This window comes from Mycena indigotica (assembly GCF_014461135.1).
Source record: "Mycena indigotica strain 171206Taipei chromosome Unknown Mind.scaff0009, whole genome shotgun sequence".
In the NCBI taxonomy this organism is placed as follows: Eukaryota; Fungi; Basidiomycota; class Agaricomycetes; order Agaricales; family Mycenaceae; genus Mycena; species Mycena indigotica.
In genome coordinates this window covers 892,448-912,507 of record NW_023503008.1, presented here as the reverse complement: position 1 = coordinate 912,507, position 20,060 = coordinate 892,448, and the positions used below count along the sequence as shown (strand labels likewise).

Genomic DNA, 20,060 nt, shown 5'->3' with positions numbered 1-20,060 from the left:
GCTACGACGCATCGCACGACCAATGGGTCCGCTTCGACCGTGTCTTCGCCCCGGAGAAAATTGCGGAGTTCTATCGTAAGTACCCCGGCAAGCCACGACACATCGCCTCCGCGACCCTTCGACTCGATTCCGTTCCGGTCTATGCGTCGGGACGCCGCATTCAAAGGGGGGGTGATGTCAGGGGAACCTCCCTTTCGGCCCGGAGACGCGCCCGATTCCGGTCCGACTCCGGTCCGACTCCGGTCCGGCCCTCCATCTCGCCCGCACAATCACCGATCCGTCAACGCCCTCCCGACGGTCGCCCTGGGACCTCGCCTGCGACGCCGCCCAAGCCTTCTGTGCCCGACAGCGGCAGCTACGGACAAGCAGTATATAGTCAGCTACCTAGCAGGCGGACCCTTAGAGTTTCTTCTCTTTGGATCCTCCCCTGCTAGGTCAGCTTCATTTGTATTCGCTTACCAATGTTCACGCTTTGGATCCTCCCCTGCTAGGACCTTGATCTCAGGCCTCCGGGGTTGCCCTTACACTCAGATTAAAACCAGAACAACCTATCTCTGTCACCTACATCAAGGTTTATGTCTGCTCTGAGAATGTAAATATGTATCATATACAACAGCAAGGGATTTTATCTGGTGATTATGATGAGTCTCAAGAACTTATAGAGCAAGAGGAGACTAATAACAGTCGATACTTGCATAACAAACAACATCAGGCTGGAAGATCAGAAATATTCTGGGATACCTTTGTAGCAACAGTAACATATGGCTCAGCAGTGGCAGATTCATAGTTTGTTGATGACTTGGGTCTGTAAATACCCTGTAGTTCTTATAAGTACTTAGTTAGAATGGTTTAACTGAGCAACTTCTGTCTCTTATCAATCATACTTTTTGCTTAAAACTACCCTGAGGTGCTACTTACAGTCCAGATACTATAGCTTTGTGATTGCCCTGGATTGACATCAGCAAGCATTTATCAATGATATCCAATCTAATGATCCTTTTAAATTAGATAAAAGATAATCCTATGTACCTGTTAATAGTAATTGTGTTTATATTAGGAGAGCCTTCTAACCACCTAGTGGCTATGAGTTACTAGTCTAATTATGTAAGAACAACCCTGGAGGCCTGAGATCAAGGTCCTAGCAGGGGAGAATCCAAAGTGTGGACATTGGTAAGCAAATACAAATGGAGCTGACCTAGCAGGAGAGGATCCAAAGAGAAGAAACTCTAAGGGTCCACCTGCTTATATACTGCTTGTCCGTAGCTTGCTGTCAGGCACCAAAGGCTTGGGCGGTGTCATAGGCAAGGTCCCAGGGCAACCATTGGGAGGGTGTTAATGGATTTGTGATGGTGCCGGCAAGAAAGGGGTTGGACTGGAAACAGACTCGGACTCATCTCTGGGAAGTCGAGGGGGAGGTTCCCCTGACACCTCTGGAGTTGCTCTTATACTTACTCATGATATTGTTATAAGGCCCCCAAAACACTCAGAAAGCAGTGACTTAGATTGATCAATCTGTCTGTCAAATATGAATTGAACCATATACAGTACCATAAGAGGATGGGTAAGAACTACCTCTAGTGTAGCATAAAAGCCACTATCCAAAATAACACTCAGCCCCAAAGGGTGGTAGAATCACATATATAAACAAGTGGCTTGTACTTAGTTGGAATCCAAATCATCAACATTTCTCAGTTCTGTTCATAGGTATAATACAAAATGCGGTATTGCGATAGTATAACTTGCAGCGAGTGATCCATAAAAAACAACCAAAAAATCTAGCGTAAGAAGAAGAAGAAGGACAGATATATAGACATGGACAGCAGCAGGATCAAATCGGAGGGCCTATTTGGCGTGAACCAGAGAGCGAGCGCGCGGAAACCGTGCTAGGGCGTGGGCCCTGTGTCTGGCGCTTCATCTGGGCCTCGACCTGCGCACGTTGCTTTTCGCGCGACTTTCGGATGTCGTCGTCCTTCAGCTTGACGGCAAGCGCCATCGTAATCAGCGCGTCAGGCGAAGGCGGAGTGGGTGGTTGGGCAAGAATATCAAACAGCGCGTCAGGACTCCGCGCTTCGAGCAGGCGTCGCCGACAGCAGTGAAATAAAGCAAGAGAGACGCGGAACAAGAAGGGTATGCCTGGAAAAATGCTGAGAAACATTGTGAGGAATGCAGCAAAACACCCACCCTCAAACAGGAATAAGTCCCAAACCCTGTTCAGGTATTCCAGCGGGAGGGCATCAGAAAACAAAGTAGAGAACCTATACCAACGTCAGCCGGATTAATATGTTCACAAATAAACTTACCATGGTCGACACAAGTCAACGGGATTGATACCCAGCTCAACCAGAATCTTCTTGCCAAGCTGTGGGTCGTTGGCCTCCAGAGCACGACTGAACAAAGATGCATCGACTTCCAACTGGGTGGTGCTTGACGAAAAATACGGTCGCAGATACGAGTCCATGACAGACACAAATATCCAGAACGCATCCTCTTCAGGCGACAGCGCGAGCAAGTGACCCGCAATCAGAGTCAGTCCTCGCGAGTACTGCACATCCGGCACCATGGTCAGATACGCCTGCAGCAATGTGACCAGCGAAGACTGGCTGCTATGCATATGCGGGTGATCCGCAAAGCACCGCTGAACATCACGTTCAATGATATCCAGAGCCGCTACCCGCGCTCTCTTGCCCAGCTGGGCATACACCCCCGGGATCGCCTTGCCCTTTCCATCCGTCAACAGCAACCAGACAAGGAAGCGAACTGAGGACGGGACACTGCCATCCATCAACAGTTTCTTCACTTTCTTGCTCTTCTTGGCTTGCGCAGGAGAAACGATGCCAATAAGCGTCAGCCACTTCTGCTCTCGTTGTCGATGAGCATCAACTGAGTTGTTATCCGACCCCGAATACGCCTGAGTTGACGTAATCGACAACGCTGGACTGTCTGTTCTCCTCATCTCAGACGTCCGCCCATCTATCGAAGCCTCCCTGCCCAAAGTCGAGTCCTCGCTGGTCCTCCCTGATGCCTGATCAAACATGGCACGATTTGGCATCACGAGTTCAAAGTCCATGTTGTCGTGTTGCACCGTTGGCGAAGGCGAATCCGAGCTTTGTCGACTTTGCATCCGCCGCAGATTTGGGAGAGACAGCTTGGTGCGGAGTGCTTCTCGACTGGGTGCTAGCCCTCCCACATCAACAGAAGGCCGTTCTTGAATTGGAGAGGCTCCCGGCGCGTCGGCCTGTCGAGATAGCGATGGCCGACCCTCGTTCAGCGTTGAGCGGGAAGAAGCTTGCCGTAATTGATGTGGTCGAGCCGTAACCGGCGAAGATGGCGTGAATGATGTTGCCAGCGGACTAGTCGGTGATCTTCCGCCCAGTACACTGTTGTTCTGCGGCAGAGAGAGAGGTGATGGACGAAGAGAGCTTCTTGAAGCGTGTTTACCCAACGATGAGGTTGGAGGAGGAGTAGGCTGAGAGGATGAAGATGAAGGACCAGCAACAGGCGCTGCAAGACTGGACATGGAGCGGGATGGCTTCTGGGCACTTAGTCTGCCCGGGTCTTCCTTACTACAAGGAAATGAGCAAAAAAAGGACTACAAGAAATAAAACTACCTGATCGGCATTGGTGGTGATATATGGGACGTGTTAAAACCACTAAAGCTCCTTGATCTTGGCCGACTAGTCCCAACTTTCGGGAAGAAATTAGGCCTGGGAATGGCGCCTGTTCTTGGTTCGGGTGGTGCCGGATTAGCTGAGGCTGAAGCCAATGGAGAGCTTATGCTCGGTGTCGAAGATGCGGGACTGGGGACCACGGTTGTGGAGGGGCTTGGCGTTGAAGGTGGTTTAGGGTCAGATTCAGACATCGTTGCTGCCCTTCTGGGAGCTGGTCGAGGCGGGGCACCCGAAGGAAGTGGAGGTGCTGGTGCTGGTGACGCCACGCCATTTCTAAACGGAATACGGCTTGGCAGTTGGGGAACAGGCGGCGGTGGGTCGATACTGAACGTGACCCGAACTGGACCAGTCGCACTCGTTAAATCTCCCTCTATTCTCCCATAGATGGTGGGCGAAACCCTTGTCACTGCAGACCGGCCAATCGACATCCTAATGATGTTGACGACGCTTTCGCTACGTTGTTGAGACGGCGGTGGTGCCGGTCTGATATACATGGGACCCTCCGCACCACTAGTCGGAGGTGGAGCTTTGGGGGCATTTGGGTGAGGAAGAAACAAGCTTGTCCGTTGAGCAGGCTGGTCGAATTCTGAGGCTTTGTGGTTCGACATGTAGCCTCGCAATTCCGATAACGAAGGTTTGGGTTGATGATTGGAAGTAAGTGGTTGCTGTGAAGGAGGAGGAGAAATATCTGGTGGTGAGGAAGGCGAAAGGGGAGTCGTTGCCGCCGAAGAACGCGGAGAATGCGGCGAGGTTGAGTTAGTCGCGGAAGGAGAAGCAACAGCTGTCGGTGGATCGACAGAATCTTCTGTGATTACAAGCGGCGCAAGCCCAGGCTTCTCTTGTAATTCCTCCAAGTTTATACCCTCAACTGTGTCCTCGCCTTCAACAGTTTCATCACCGTCTTCATCCGGAGACTCAGACGTGGGCCCATCCAACATGGAAGCTTGCGGTGGTTCTTCATCATCGTCAATTACAATCCCGCTGCCCAAACCCCCTTCCCCTTCTTCTCGAGGCTCCATTTCGGCGTAGTTACTACCTGCCGGGCTCCCGCGCTCGAGTTCTAGTCGCTGCCGTAGAATACTAGCTGCTCCGCCAGGGCTATTACTCCCACTAGAGCCGGTGGAAGGTAAACCACCAGAAGTAGGATTGAAAAAGGCTGTTTGAGCCCCTGAAGATGAGGGCGGGGACATCGAACTATTCGGGCTTCCCCAACGTGTATGAAGAAGCGGAGATGGTTCGCCATTACTGTTGAGTAGATCTAATGACGCGGGTCGGTGTTTCGAGGGCGGCTTCGCAAGAGGCTCGGCAGTCAAGCGAGTGTGATCTATGGATGAAACCTTGGAGGCTTGTGTGTAGACAGAAGCATCAGAGTCAGCAGAGCGCCGTTTGTCCTCGCGCGGACGACTCCTTTCAGATTCTGAATCATGACGCAAATCTGCAGGAACGGGTGGTACATCTTCAACTCCACGCTGAGAGCCATGAGGAATTTGCGGTGCCATCCTGAGAGATGCAAAAGTCGACCCAGAGGACCGTGACCTCGAAAATCGATAATAGTTGTCGTAGATTGAAGCGCCGTCCCAATCTTGACCACTTCTGACTGAGGAGCTGATGCTTCGGCGGGCCTCATCACGTGCCCTAACTGGAGGAATGAGGTCTTCGTCGTCAGAGGCATCTTCGCCAGCGGCTGCCAGACCCTGAAGCAACGATAGACCAATACCAACTTCGCCATCTTCTGAATGAACCGACGGCGCAGCGATTGATAAGCGACTTGGATCTTGGGTAGAAGAAGCCGACGAACGACGGCTGGTGTCGATTATGCGTGGAGAAGTAGGCGAAAGACTTCGTCGATCAGGAGGCACAGGAAATTTGGTGGTCGTATCTTGGTCCTCGGGATCCGAGCTATCATATTCAGACTCCGTGTCCGTTCCGCTGGCAGAGCTGAGGGACTGCGATTCAACATTGTTATCTGACGAAGTAGATGATGGAGGAAAGAACATGGGTTGGTAGGGGGATGGCGGTATCGCGGAGTTGGGAGTGTTCAGTTTCACCACTTGAAGCGGGAGTGTTGCAGGGACATTGGCCCAGCCCCCCTCCTCATCTTCCGGGCTGTATCGCTCATCACTGCTACTATTGTCGCTGTCTCGGTCTCCCTTGGGGCTATGATGTTCTGATTCGCTTTCGTCGCTGTTGACGGTTTCCATTGCGAGTGCCAGTCGAGATCCATTGACCGGTTTGCGACTCAGGGTCGTTGAAGGGGAAGAGGGCCACATTTCGACTGCAGCAGTTTCTGAGCGCCGATTTCGTCCAGGAGCAACCTCTGACTCCTCGTTTTCGATCACCTTGTCCTGACCATCAACGTTAGTTTCGATGAAGGTCGCCGGGGCTGAAGTATCCAATGGCTGAGTCTGGGTTATGGGCTCTGGAGATGGGTAGAGACTTGTGGGAGTGTCAACAATAGTCCCTGAAGACGACGAGGAGACGGAATGGGAAAGCGGTGGAGATGTCGAAGAAAGGCTTGAACTCGGCGACAAGGCCTCTGAGGAATTAGGTTGGTAGCGTGCTTGAGCGGTTTGAAAGCTAACATCGGATTTTGGCGAGGGAACGGGACTTGGGGCAACAATGGAAGGGGTGGGCGTGAGTTTGCCTGACGACACTGACGAGCGTTTGGTCATGACGGGCTTCTTGAGTTTGGAGTGGAAATAAACATCGGCTGCACGAAACCGACCGACGATCCCCTCACAAAAGCCCTGTTGAAGTGAGATGAGCTATTTTCATGGCGAAGCGAATAGACGCACCAGGAACATGTTGTCCTCGTCGGTGAATTGAAGCAAAACAACAATTTCATCGTTCTATGGAGTATGGGAAAGGGAGCAGTGGAGTACTAGATGAAGCGGACCTTCAAGAACATAAGCTCGTCTGGGGCCTCTGCAACACAGTCTCCAATCGCGGTGGCCTTTCCGATACCACCCTTTGCCGCAAAACGGGTCCAACGAGCGAGTTCCGTTGCATCCATTTGGCGGGTGGCGACATGCATGAAGAATTAGGGTTGTCTATGATTTTAAAGAGCGTGAGTGGTGGCCTGGAGAAAAGAGCCTCATGTCAGTCTTTTTTGGCTCCACGGCTTGTATGTAACACTGACCTCCCCGTCGTATGCCTCCTCCTCCGCGTTCAGAGACAAGAACAAGCAGCAGTTAGCCGCTTCGCACATGCTTGATGTTTCTGACACTTGGGTCATCAAGATGTGTCGGTCCTCGATGTCCTTTTCCAAGACAAACTTCACCTCGTGCCACGACCACCAACAGTGTTTCAACCTGATTTCATTCCATAATCCCTGCCTGGGTGTACCCAATGCTTTGCTTGTACAGCCAACTCTGAATCGTCGAAAGCCTGGGCAAACGGAACGTCAATTTTACTGCCCCTTGATCCTGATTCCTTCCATTGGCCTTTCTTCTCTGTCGGAGGAAGTATGTGGAGCCCGGCATCACCATTAGACGCACACTGATGCCGTATACACAATACTACGCTTGTGAACAAAACAAACGCATTCCTTTCTGTCTACTTCTATTCACGTTCAAGTACTAGTGGCAGCTGGGTAATCAACATAACCTATGGCCGGGTCCACACCTTCAGCCCCATACAAGTGCACAAAGTCAGGGGCGTTGTCTAAAGGCTTTCCCTGCCGAATGCGATTGCCCACGTCTGGGTGGGTCACCATAGGCAACCCGAAAAAGACACCGGCTGCCGTCCCATTGCTCACAAGCTCTTCGGCCTCCTCAGGAGTAACCCCTGCGTTCACAAAGAGCGGTGTGTTCTTCAAAAAGGGCTTGAAGGTCCCAACGACGTCGTGTTTCGTCGCGCGTTTCTTGCCTATTTCAAGTCAGCGTCAAGCCAACCAACACGCCCAGGAATGCCCACCATCATACTCGACATCGGTGGACTCAGCGTATCGCACCAGCGTCACATACGCGAGCCCGAGTTTGTCCGCCTCGCTCAGAAGACAACCATATGTGTCGATAGTCTCTTGCAAAGGCATACCCATATCGTTATACCCGCCAGCTTGTTCTGTCAAAACAACAACAACATAGATCAGTCAAATCCATACCTGGACTGAGCTTTATCGACACATCTGGTCCATAAACCTCAATCAGCGCTTTCAAAGTCTCCAGAGCAAACCTCGCGCGGTTCTCGGGACTACCACCCCATTTGTCAGTGCGTTGGTTCGAACTTGAATCCAAGAATTGGTGCACGATGTAGCCATTCGCGCCATGCACTACAAGGACATCAAATTCTGGCAAAGCAAACCAATGATTAAACACCAACATTCGACGCCATCGAACCCAGCCTCTTTTGCGTGAATGGCAGCCTGCTTGAACTGCTCGATGATCACCGTTGGATCAGGAAGCTCCGTGGGCTATTTTTCGAGTGAGCTTCGAAAGGAAAGCGAAACAGCCATCACCTTGACGTAGCCCGGCTTCCCTGGAAGAAATCTGAACTTGCCGCCACGAGCGCTTATTGCGGATGGTGCGTAAACGGGCTGCAAGCATTTGATTAGTCGTTGCGCGGGGCAAGAAATCTCACCTCGCCCGCAGCGATCTGCTCTGGCGCATCGGGGTGGGAAACACGGCCGACTACAACGGGTCAACCACCGAAATGCAACCGTCTATGGAGGACATACGATGCCAAACCTAGACGCTGATAAACAGTTGATCTGGGATGGATGGAGGGATACCGACCTGGCAATACATCTTACTACCTGCTCCGTGAACCGCGTTGGTTATCTTCTTCCATCCTGCCACCTGTGCATCATTCCAAACACCAGGCGCCGCCTGCCACTCGGTACTAAGTAAAATCACAGAGTAAGCTTATGCGTACAACCAAAATTGTCAATTGCTTACCCTTGACGCGTAATAAGAGTTCCTTCGCTGATGATGAAGCCCGCGCCACCCTTGGCCCGCTGGAAATAGTACTCGAGCATTACTTCGTTCGGGACGGTTGCGCTAGAGCGATTACGTGTCAAGGCACTCATACCTAAAGCGATGGATGGGACATGGAGTTGTTTGAGTGCGAATGATCATACCGATCCTGTTGGAAATAGTGATGCTTCCAAGCTTGAGAGGGGTGAAAAGGGAGGACATGGTGGATGTTGGACAGACATTCGATTGGACGAGTCCTTTATAGCACACGATAGAAGCCCATTGCGGCCCAAATCGGTCTCGCACAGAATTTACACAGATAAAGAAGGGAAGTACTTCGCACGTCAGTCATGAGCCGGGGATCCGCAAAGAACACCATTATCCAAGCAGTTTAGCATCGATGACTTCGGTCGTCAAACCCTCCGGACCGTCCCGCATCTCAATCACTTTGCTCACATCAGCCTCAAGTGAAGATGAGTGCATATTGGGCAAAAAGTGGGGGGAGAAACACGTACTGCCGATTGGAAGTCAAGTAGCGCAGATGCATGGAGTGTCAACATTCCGATTTCGCTTGAAATAGGCTTCCAGTCGATGAGCGCAAGCGGGTAGCTGACACGTCCGTCTTTGTGCTTGAGTTCGTAGCTGAGTACGACGTAGCGTGGGCTGTTCTCTGGTAGTTCTGTTGCATTACGTTGAAAAGTCTAATTCGGGCCAACCAGGTCAACGAGACGCACCCTCTGCAAGCTCCTCAATGGTGATATCGTCAAGCAGCTCAGCCTCCTCCATGATTAATTGAGCTTTATTGATCTTCACTACCAATGCGGAACTGCCTTTGCTGCGTCGGAAACGAAACTTGCGAAGTGAGTCCTTGAGCGCCTGCCAGTGGAAGATATTGAGCTTCTACGATGGATAGGTGGGAGTTCTTCTCCATACCTGGGGAATATCGACGGTGTGAGACTAACACAATCGAGCCATAAGTGCGAGCCAGAAACGAGTGCTGCGCACAGACCATAGGATCGAGGATAAGATTGATTTGCGTGACTACGTGACTGTCACGCAAATCAACTTGAACTTTGCCAAGGTGAATAGCAGCCAGGTCAATAGCTAAATCGCGCGGTCTTCGCTTACTCAATAGTCTACCAGGTCCATCTACATAGCAAGCTGAATGAATTAATACCATGTCATTGCAGACTCGTGCTGCCAAAAGCTGTTTTGTGGACTACTCGCCGGTTTCAGCGCTGTAACAAGCAAGATAAATGGACGCGATGGCCTTTTTTCTTTCCAGTGAACTATGCCTCCTCAACTGTTTGCCTTGTGCATAGGCATCGACGAGGTGGAGTCGTATTCTTGGTTGAAGAAATACTGATGGAGGCAAACCCATTAGTGTGCCCACCCCGAGATTGAGAATCTGCAAGGCTGCGAAAAGGATGTCATGTCCCTGCGAGACGCTCTGTTGTTGGGCTACCCAGACGCACAAATTTTGAGTCTAACGAATCAGGCAGCAACTCGAAAAGGCATACTCGATTCGTTGAAGAGACACCTCATAGCAAATGATCATATCTTGGTTGATGACCCGATTCTCATTTACTTCGCTGGCTATGGGCAGCGATTCGAAGGAAAAGAGAGGGATGTAGATGCGCTGATACCGTATGATTATGCACAGGACGTTCCACCAATATTCGACGTTACTCTTCATGGGCTTTTGAACATGCTCGTCCAAGCCAAAGGCCCCAATGTCGTCAGTCCTCACTTATGTATGTCTCTGTCAAGAATTCATTGAATCTTCCTCAGACAGTTATTTTGGACTGTTGTTTCTCCCCAGCTCTCATATTGTCCGCGGCCAACATACGTCGAATCCAAACCCCCTCATGGCCGTCCCATCTCGCAGATCTCCGTCGTGAAAATAGCCTGGTTGGCTACCGTGGATTCTTCGACAACCAATCCTATGTGCTTATCGCTGCCAGCAATAGGAATAAACATTGTGCCGAAACTCCAAGTGGAGCGTTTTTCACTCAGAGTATGGTTTCTGCAATGCGGTCCTCCTGGCTATTAAGCTGTCGAGAGCTCACCGTGCGTACCCAAAACTGGGAAATAGGTACCGCAGGTCAAGTCTCTGCCTGCTATGGTCCATATCTGGACCGCCTCCTCTTTATGCCCCCGAAACTTCTCCCTATCACCAAACTACGTGTATTTTCCTCGAATGTCGATCTTGGCGTCGATTCGGTGGAGGATCCACTTTTCCATGCCTCCAGAAGATGGAACGCGAATGTCGTTGTGCGGACCTCGAGTCAAACTGAAGCAAACATGCAACGCCTTGACCGATTGACTGCTCGGTACGGTACCCTATCGATACCATTCGCCTTAGCGAAAACTCCTCAAGTGTTAAATGGTGTTGCGCGATTCAATTACTACCTGAATCTTCGTCCATCTTGCAAGCGTTCCTGGGTTCAGCGGTTCCGAGCGCTTCGACAATGGAGAAAATCTGACTCTCCATCGTCTATCGAGATATACCACTTCAAACCAGACGAGGAGGGAGACGGCGAAGATGACGCATGGATCTCTGAAAACATCTTACATAACGGCGTTGCCCTTCTGGACGACGTTCCGAACGACCACCTGCTAGGTCTCAAAATCACCAACACCAGTGACCAGAGCATGTACCCATATGTCTTTCACTTCGATACAGACACCTACGAAATAACTGTAAGGGTGCAGTTTTCAGCAGCTACACGACTAATACATTACTGCCAGGAACTGTACTCGCCATTGCGTGAGGATGAGGGTATGGAACCAAAGGTGCTGAAGCCACATGAGTCGCTGATCTTTGGTCGCTCTCGGGCTTCGAATGCCCCAACCTTCTGCGTTCCCGAGTCTCCTTTCCGTATTATTCTCGACGAAGACAAAGTGGAACGAACGGCCCAGATCTTCAAGATTATCCTCGCACAAAAACCAGTCGTCCTACGCTACATGGAACAAGCTTCGCCCATGACAAGCGGAGAGGAAAGAACCAGGGGGCCGACGCTCACGAGGAGATTCCAGGCGTATGGCAAACGGACACAATAACATTTGCAGTTCCGGAAAACTTTAGGAATGGCGGCCACCTGCATTCAAACCCAAACAAAAGGCATTTCGGGCTTTGACATCAGGTGAAATTGGAGCAGTTAACCCTAAGAACTGGACGAGTGGGCGCTATACTATAGTTGCGAAGCGCTTTCAATTTGGTGTGATTACATTACAAACCTTTGGGACGAATGGCTATTTTGCTGTCAAAAGTAGTCCATTATGTACACTTTTTTGCATACAGTGGAAACAATTGGAATGAACGAAACTGATCCCTGCTGACTAATACATATCTTGTTGACCGAAACGACCATAACGAAGCGATAACAAGAGGCAACCCAAACACGTCTCCAACCATACTCAAGGTTGCACACTCGTGTTTGATATGGCACCAGACTGGGTGTAGACCGGTTTTCTTTGATGCTATATGATGTTGTTGGTCGTGGCTAAACAGCAAAGGCCAAGCGATTGCTGCTGCACACTGATGTTAACCCCGGAGGCTGTCGCTTTTATTGCTGTTCGCCAGAGAGTCGACGATTTCCGAATGGTAGCCTCGGCCACTTAGTTGTTGTGGCACTTTGTGGCAGCATTTTTCTTCGTACTCTAGTAGGTAAGCTCTTCATCCACTACTTTCAGGCAATCTGCATAATCTAACCGCATCCACTATTAGTCCATTTGGCACGTCGTATATATGCTCTGGGCATTTCCACGTGCACTCTTGTCACTGGTCCGTTACAAATGCTGCCAGAATCCACTCCTCCAACGGGAAGCTGCCTTCCTCCTCATACGCCGCATACACTATGCAACTCGTTGCCACGATGGGAGGACAATGTTGACTTGGTGACGAGCAGAATTGAAGCGGTCAAACTCAGGACGAAAGCGGAAAGTACCTACCATCGGTTTTCAATCCACCCTCACGTTGAAAAAGTATTTGCACAACCTATATTCTGATGGCATGGTCTAATTTTTCTCTAGCTTTCAACCATTGTGTTAAATGCACTGGGGGCAAGCAAAAACCAACGCTGCTTTCTCTTTCCGACGGCCCGGCTGGCCCACGAGTTCCGCATCCACCTTGAAACAAACGTTTCTGGGGCTTCGTGTCTAGTGCAAAATGTGACCGACATAGCAAATGTCCCAGTCAACCACTCTCTTTTCGCCGCGCTATTCACAACGGAGTTAAAAGACGCTATGAAGTTCTACATATTTGCCGGCTGTGGGATTTCTCCGCGTCTTGCAGAGATCTGTGTGCAGCGGGCGGAAGGCAACTTTAGTCAGCCTCTGAGCCTTCCGCAATCCAATGGCGACCATTGTTTTGGAGACTATTATGTCAAGCACGCGCCTCTTTCTTCTCCAGAGGCAGCAAAGCAAGCGCTACGGACTCGGTTTTCTGGAACTTTTGGTGGTGTAAATGTTCGAGGTGTTGCAGGGGTAACGGCGGAAGACGTATACTTGTACTCTTCTGGGATGCATGCCATTTGGCAGTCCTACAAGCTGCTCCAGAATGTCTTCGGCTCTTCAGAAAAAGATGTCAAAGTTGCGCATGTCAAGTGAGTCATTCCTGCATCCCCATCCTAACCGAGTTTCTCAAGACCCTTAGTCTCTTGTATTGCGACATCTACAAATATGTCGACCTCCCTGGCGCGCCTGGACATCACTTCTTCACCAATGAGACTTTGGATGAACTCGAAACCCTGCTCAGCACTGGGACGCGTACCCAGCCAGCTGTTCTGGCGATTTATACCGATTTCCCCGGGAATCCACACTTGTTGAGCACCGATATCATCAGACTTCATGTAGGGCGACCCACCTCAACAAAGTTGATATCCCGCTTGACTTGCTTTAGGCTCTCTCCAATCGTTATGGCGTTCCCCTCATTGTGGATGAAAGTGTTGGCGGCTTTCTGAATGTTCAGCTCTTACCGTATTGTGACGTAGTTGTGAGCAGTCTAACGAAGCTCTTCAGCGGTTTAGCCAACGTATTGGGTGGCGCGTATGGTCTATCATCCCTTGGCCTGTGCTTTCACTCATTTTTTTCCAGGATGTTGCTGAACCCTTCATCGCTATTTTATTCCCGATTCAAGAGGACTCTCGAAATAACGTATGAAGACGCTCTGTTCGATCATGACGCCCTCGTTCTCGAAATGAACTCGAGGGAATACGTGCAACGGATTGCTGTCACTAATCGTAATGCCGAAATGCTGAGCGATATGTTGTATCCGCTTTCCCGACATGGCGGGGCACGCGAGTCCGTGCTGGAAGCGGTAACAGAAAGATTTATGATTGTACTCTCAAGACCACTGAACATTTTATAGGTCCATTACCCCAAATACCGCGCCCGCAAAAACTTCGACCAGGTGCGGAATCCTCTAGCCGGCGACGCTGGGCTCGAAGAAACGGGATATGGTTTTCTTCTCTCCGTCACCTTTACTTCTCTCGAAGCCGCCAAAGCATTCTACACGTCGCTGCAGTGCTACAGAACCCCGACATTTGGCGCCATCTTTACCTTGGCCACAGCCTGGTCGGCGATCGCTTTCCCTCCAGACAAAATGGAGTGGCTTGAACAGCATGGTGTCGAAGAGTATCTGGTTAGTGGGTCTCTATTGCACTACACATACCTTATCTGCAGCAGGTTCGTATCAGCGTCGGAATGGAGGACACTGAAGCAATATTAAAATGCGTTCGAGATGCCTTAGACGTAGCCCAAAAAAATAGTGCAGAAGCTTGTGACTGCTGAGAAATAATATCGCTTTCGCGACTTGCACTGAATGTCATCCTTGTCGAGCCACCAGTCAACTGTGTTCAGTAAAGCAAAGATGGACGAAATGGGGCAACAATGTTTTCTTGCTTGGATAGTCTACTAGTCTGGGTACAGCTAGTTGTTGACTCGTCAGAAACAGCCAGAAGCCAAAAACCACGCTCACCTTGCCCGGATTCATAATGTTGTCGGGATCGACTGCCTTCTTAACCTGCTTCATTAAGGCGATCGTTCCCGGACCCAGCTCCTGGCTGAGATACTCTTTCTTGCCTACACCGACGCCATGCTCGCCCGTGCCTGAAATGTTCCTCAGCCAAACCTAGAGATCAATTTAGATAACCTACAAGTTCCGTCCATGGCTAGTGCGCGGTGGACTATGCGATGAACCGCCTGGTTCACCTTCTCGAGTTCCTCGTCGTCGCGGAACAAAATTAATGCATGAAAGTTCCCATCTCCGACATGTCCGACAATAGTGCTGTTGAGGCCCGTCTCGGAGAGATCTTTCTTGGTTTCGAGGACTAGCTGAGGCAAGCGAGACACCGGAACGCTGGAGTAATTTGAGCAATGATACTGACTGAGAAATATAAACCCACCAGACATCCGTTGTCCAACATCGCGAATCAGGATGAGCCGCGAGCGTCGACATCAACGCATATTTGCGGTTCTGCCATAGATTCTCTGCCTCGTCAGCGGTTGCGGCAAACTTGAACTTGCTGCTTCCGTGTTTCTTAACGATAGTTTTGATAGTCTTGGATGTGAGATCAATGGCGGCTTCGTCTCCTTGAATCTTGAAAAAAAGTGTGTCTTGCACAGGATATGCCTGGTCAACGAGTCCGGCTTTGTTTATTGCTTCCATCACTATAACCAGATATAAACGAGTATTCCACCTAGCGAAGAACGCATACTGTTGTCGTCTAATAATTCGACGCATTCTATGAAACAGTCAAGCCATGGGTCGACGAGATCAGGGCACACTCACGGACATGCGGGCCATAAGAGGTGTTTAAGATTTCCTGGACGGCACTGACGGCCTGTCTGACATCTGGGAATTGTGCCATAGCGACTTTAGTCGGTAATGCCGGCGCTAGTCGGAGAGTCGCTGTGCTTATTTAGGCCAGCCTTTTGCTGACTTGATTGTCTGTACCTTCAGTCACGATCCCGAGGGTACCCTATAGTGAAATGAAATGGCATATCGACAAAAAGCAAGACAACAAACCTCTGCTCCGATGAATAGTTTCGTCGCATCCCACCCAGCAGAGGACTTGCGACTCCTCCTTCGCGTCTTGATAACTTCACCGGTGGGTAATACCACAGTCTGCGAACATTGGATGTGGTATTTGAATGAACAACGAGCGTACGAGGTTGAGGAACCATTCGGCCTTTGCTGTCCCATATCTCACGGCGTTTGCTGCCATAATGCTAAATTACACTCCAAACAGCAAAAACAACTCACTGCCGCTGCATCCTGTTCCTACCATTCCGCCAATTGTCTGATTCCGTGTTTAATGCTGACCAAGGGAATAATGGAATGGATTTACCGCACCAGGTCCAGGGTCAAGTGGGAAAAATAAGGGGATCCCCTTAGCCTTCAGTGTTTGGTTGATGTCCTCCCAACGCGTTCCGGCTTGACAAACGAGGTCCGAGTCGTCTTCGTTGATATGGAGGATTTTGTCCATGCCAGAGAGGTCGAGGCAAATACTTCCCGAGGGATACTGTGAGTCGATGAATGCAAGAAAACGGCGGAAGAAGACTCGCTCACGCCAGAGAAATGCCCTTCCAGACTGGTTGCACCCGAGTAGGCCGTGACAGGAACCTTTTCCAATGGGTAAGAGCAGCGCCGCAGCGGCGACTAGAAGTTGCAGCCAACCTTGAATTCGCGAGCGATGTTGACCACCTTGACAACATCTTCAGTAGATTGGGGTCGCACGATGACAGAGTGGGCAGAGGATGGATGGTAAGAGTTCTCGCTGGACCCGGCAGTTTTGACCGCATCTGGATTTGTGTCGACGCGTCCCGACTCAGGAAATGTTTGGCGTAGCTTTTCAATGGCCGTTTTAAGTTGTGAAGGGGTGGCATATTTTGGGGCAGCCTCTTCTGACTTGCTTGGCTTGAACTGTGTCATTGACAAGCGCCACTGTGAAGAAAAGCAACACGCACGAATAGAGTGGAGTCAACGTAGTTGGTTGCCTGCGCGATAACGAGGGCATATAGAAGCGCTTGCAGCAAAACACGCGTCTTGTGGGACCCCTGAAATTTGTCTGACCATGGCGAATAACGGAACCATCCTGGAGTTGGGAGTTCGGGTGCAGGTGGTTTCGGCGCGCTCGGGCCGAGTTTTCTGGGCTGTACAGAAGCAAAACTGCTTCGTAAATTTGGTGGAGGAGCCTCCTGGCGCAAAGACGAAATTGAGAAGTGTCTGTTGAGGCCCGGGATTAGTCGGCGCTGGCATAATCGAGTGAACATGGCGGCTCTGGCCAAGGAACAGCCGAACACCCTCTCAACATCACGCGATCTGGCTCTAGACGCACACCATAGTGGCAAAATGGAAACAAGAGCTCAAATGGGGTAAGAAACAGAACATTAGAGACTATTAAGTAGCCGTGAGTTTTGCATTTGAGAGGAATCAATAAGAATTTGAGACCACAATCTCAAGGAAATTACCAGTGGACTGGAAAACATAAGCCTTGCTTGTTGAGTTCAAACAAATTTTCTATCTTGCAGCTACTGGTAACACAAGTTATACCACTTGAACATAACTTGAACATACTAAAGACAAGCCCAAGTAGAATACCATGCATTCTGTAAAACCATCAACTCAATGAGCACTCATTACACAGAATAAGCACAAGAAATGAAAATATTAGACATCCATAGGAAGGAGCCCACGCTGTAAGTATTTGCAATAAACCTGTGGCAGTTGCCAGGCTATTTGATTCCAAATGGGCTGGCACCAGCCACCCTCTGGCAATAGCCACGGAATAAAGGCTTTGCTCCTCGGCTGGCTGCGACCAGGCAATCAGCGGGCAGGAAAAGACGGCTTGAACGGCACGCGGCATGCGGGCCACATCAACCCAATATTTGTATCTAAAGTCCACCCTTTTTGGTTTGTTGTGACGCATTCGACATTCGATATTATGGGCCAGTAACCGCGTCTGCAAAACATGACGACCGTTCCAGGAAACTTGGTTCAAGCAACTGCACAATTCCTCCCCTCACATTGCTTCTCTTCTGAGGCGAGGCGGCGAGGCAGCCTCCCCCCACTTTCCGCGCATTAACTGCGACTCTTTTTTTTTCGCATCATCCTGACTATACTGTCGACTACCAAAACATCCCGAACCGCTCAATCGATATTTTTCCACAACTCGGAGCCCTCTCAAATTCACGCGCCATTCAGAATATCAATTTCGAGTCAATGTGGCGAGTTACAAAGCATATCGTATTTGTACCTACTGTATGTAATAAGGATTCGTTGTCCAACAGAGAGAAAAGCAGTCCAAGTCAAAGAGTTATCAAAGTTACGCGACGACCACGCTGCAAAGGAGTTCCTTGAGCTGCCAGCCATTTCCGCATCTCTTGCGCGAGTGCCACCACCTCGATCATCTTCAATCCACCTCCTCCAATGTCTCTAAGGTGCCGCCCAACCCATTCAGGACCATTGCGGCGAAATGGGGCACGCAGCGTGAATTCGAGAGTCGACAAGACTGCGGCAAATTCCCACCCAGCAAATTGTTGTATCGCATTGAAGTTGGTCCAGCCCACCGCAGCAAACAAATTCAGTCGCTCTCCAAAGTCGACGGTCGGTTTGACTTGGACAAGGAATCTTGCAAAGCCGGGATCGAAACCGGTAGGAAGGACTACGGTGTAGCTATCTGGAGACGGCTCCCGATACTCTGTCGTTTTAATGAGCAGGCCGAGCACAACGATGTCGAAAGCGCCGAGGCAGTGTGGTTGCTTTTGCTGCTCCCCGTCCGATATCCAACTGTAAGTGTTGCGGGAGAACAGCAGTAGCAGTGCTTCATCCACCTCTTCCTGCGGCCACCACTTCAAGAGCATCAGGTCTTCAAGGGTGGAAATGTCGTGGGCGTTGAAATTTTCGAGTTTGTTGCTCCAGTCAATATAGGGTGGTTGATATAAGAAACTTGATAGTGCTTTTTCGTCTCCCTCGAGCGGTTGACCTGATGCCTGCAGTATATCGCCTTCAACGACGGACAGAGACTCGTCGGGTTCCATGCTGGCTGTTGTTTCGCTTTCACCTCGGCCAATCTTCTCTTCGTCTATATCCTTGTCGATTGCGATATTCTCTTTGTCGTGTATATTCTCCTCGTCTTTGATATTATCCTCGTCGTTGTCCTATAGATATATAGGTCAATAATAACTAAGAAAAAGATTCTCAACGCACATGTACCTCACGGCCCGCGACATTCTCCCTGTCGTTCGTATTCTCCTCTTCGTTGTCCGTTTCAGCAATTTCATCTTCGCTGGTAGCATGTTCAGGTTGGGAATCCGGTTGCTATTTAGGGTCAGCCAATCGAAATCCCCCATGATTCACTTGCCCAATCCGTCCCGGTCAATTCCTTGTATCGTTGTTTGTCCAAATATTGCCCATCTCGCTAATGTATCTTTTGCTGGCGTCTCATTGTGGACAGCCCGAGTAATGTTCCCAGTCCCAGTTTCAAGCTCAGTTCCCACTTGTTCGCGTCCAACCCGCATTTGCAAGAGCACGAGCTAAGGCGCGGTCTTGGCGGGAAAGTTTCCCTTTTGCGTATATGCGTTCTTCAGATGGTCTGTGTAGTATACCTAAGTTAGACAAGGGAGACAGCAGTATTGCTTTCACTCACCTCCTTCCCTGTCCCCATGGCTGCTTCAGTCCCGTTGCCCACGGAGGCATTGTAAGGACGATGAGTGGAAAAGAAGAAGAGCAAATTTAAGCTTTGTCACACCAACGCAGCCACCTTAGTCACTTCCTCACTTGCAAGAGTCAAAGTCAACAGATCAGTGCTTTTCGACATTTAACGACAAAATGGACGTAGTAGCCACAGGAGATAATTGTATTATTGATATTATGTGCTGCATAAGTATCACTGCCGTTGAGTCTTTAGTCCCGTCAACGTCGTCGCAGACGCCGCTCTCAGCCGTTCCAACACCCACTCAACCTCATCCACCGCTGCCTCCCACTCAGATACTTTCTTGTCCCAGACTTTTCGACCCCACCAGCTGAGCGACGCAACCAGAACACCCATCCCACTTGATCCCGGCAAGGCCAATGAACCCCAATCTGGGTTATTCGGTTCCAACCGCGAGAGACTGCCATCGGCATTGGCTTTTCGCCATGACGGTTGCAAGCTCCGCCACCAGGCGACCCACTCCTGGCCGAACTCGACTGGGTTTGGCATTGTCATTTTGTCGGCCTTGTAGATGCGACCCGTCTTGAACCATGTGGCTACTAAAACAGGGCGATTGCGACCAGAGGACTTGGTAGGGCGATCGAGGAAGCCGTATGCAGCTTCGAGTAAAATGAGACTCCGTAAGAGGCGGTTGAACTTCGGTCCCAAATTGACCCCCGTAATGTCGGAGTAGATCTTGGTGAACCAGGCAGGAGCATCGGAAGGACAGTCTGGGGGTTTGTCGTTGCTCTGTACAGGGGAGTTGACAACAGGCGCAGTGA

General features: G+C 50.3%; 6 protein-coding genes across 6 annotated transcripts; 2 read left to right on the top strand and 4 right to left on the bottom strand.

Moving 5' to 3' along the window:
• Positions 1-1,828: 1,828 nt before the first annotated feature.
• MIND_01010700 (Rab-GAP TBC domain-containing protein) lies at positions 1,829-6,702 on the bottom strand (the record flags this gene model as incomplete). The annotated part of the gene is made up of 6 exons (XM_037366702.1): positions 1,829-2,133; positions 2,182-2,255; positions 2,301-3,563; positions 3,609-6,415; positions 6,464-6,517; positions 6,565-6,702. 6 exons carry the CDS (start codon positions 6,700-6,702, stop codon positions 1,829-1,831), a joined length of 4,641 nt encoding a protein of 1,546 aa, XP_037216096.1.
• A 537-nt stretch (positions 6,703-7,239) lies between these two features.
• Positions 7,240-8,933, bottom strand: MIND_01010600 (Oxidored-FMN domain-containing protein; the record flags this gene model as incomplete). Its single annotated transcript, XM_037366701.1, has 11 exons — positions 7,240-7,535; positions 7,584-7,730; positions 7,771-7,938; positions 7,989-8,079; positions 8,125-8,202; positions 8,247-8,296; positions 8,344-8,353; positions 8,402-8,507; positions 8,564-8,696; positions 8,746-8,880; positions 8,918-8,933. 11 exons carry the CDS (start codon positions 8,931-8,933, stop codon positions 7,240-7,242), a joined length of 1,230 nt encoding a protein of 409 aa, XP_037216095.1.
• Positions 8,934-8,959: 26 nt separating this feature from the next.
• On the bottom strand, positions 8,960-9,593 carry MIND_01010500 (uncharacterized protein; the record flags this gene model as incomplete). The annotated part of the gene is made up of 5 exons (XM_037366700.1): positions 8,960-9,043; positions 9,097-9,260; positions 9,316-9,457; positions 9,515-9,538; positions 9,591-9,593. 5 exons carry the CDS (start codon positions 9,591-9,593, stop codon positions 8,960-8,962), a joined length of 417 nt encoding a protein of 138 aa, XP_037216094.1.
• Positions 9,594-9,872: 279 nt separating this feature from the next.
• On the top strand, positions 9,873-11,644 carry MIND_01010400 (uncharacterized protein; the record flags this gene model as incomplete). The annotated part of the gene is made up of 4 exons (XM_037366699.1): positions 9,873-9,914; positions 9,966-10,319; positions 10,373-11,284; positions 11,333-11,644. The coding sequence occupies 4 exons, from the start codon at positions 9,873-9,875 to the stop codon at positions 11,642-11,644; spliced, it is 1,620 nt and encodes a 539-aa protein (XP_037216093.1).
• Positions 11,645-12,379: 735 nt separating this feature from the next.
• Positions 12,380-14,374, top strand: MIND_01010300 (PLC-like phosphodiesterase; the record flags this gene model as incomplete). Its single annotated transcript, XM_037366698.1, has 7 exons — positions 12,380-12,568; positions 12,617-13,188; positions 13,239-13,434; positions 13,485-13,630; positions 13,679-13,901; positions 13,953-14,225; positions 14,270-14,374. 7 exons carry the CDS (start codon positions 12,380-12,382, stop codon positions 14,372-14,374), a joined length of 1,704 nt encoding a protein of 567 aa, XP_037216092.1.
• A 123-nt stretch (positions 14,375-14,497) lies between these two features.
• On the bottom strand, positions 14,498-16,876 carry MIND_01010200 (uncharacterized protein; the record flags this gene model as incomplete). Its single annotated transcript, XM_037366697.1, has 14 exons — positions 16,553-16,876; positions 16,263-16,508; positions 16,155-16,208; positions 15,934-16,107; positions 15,849-15,885; positions 15,754-15,803; positions 15,612-15,710; positions 15,540-15,564; positions 15,375-15,494; positions 15,301-15,327; positions 14,989-15,253; positions 14,740-14,942; positions 14,562-14,692; positions 14,498-14,512 (listed from the first exon to the last, which is right to left on the bottom strand). The coding sequence occupies exons 1-14, from the start codon at positions 16,856-16,858 to the stop codon at positions 14,498-14,500; spliced, it is 1,752 nt and encodes a 583-aa protein (XP_037216091.1). The 5' UTR covers positions 16,859-16,876.
• Between the last annotated feature and the right edge of the window lie 3,184 nt (positions 16,877-20,060).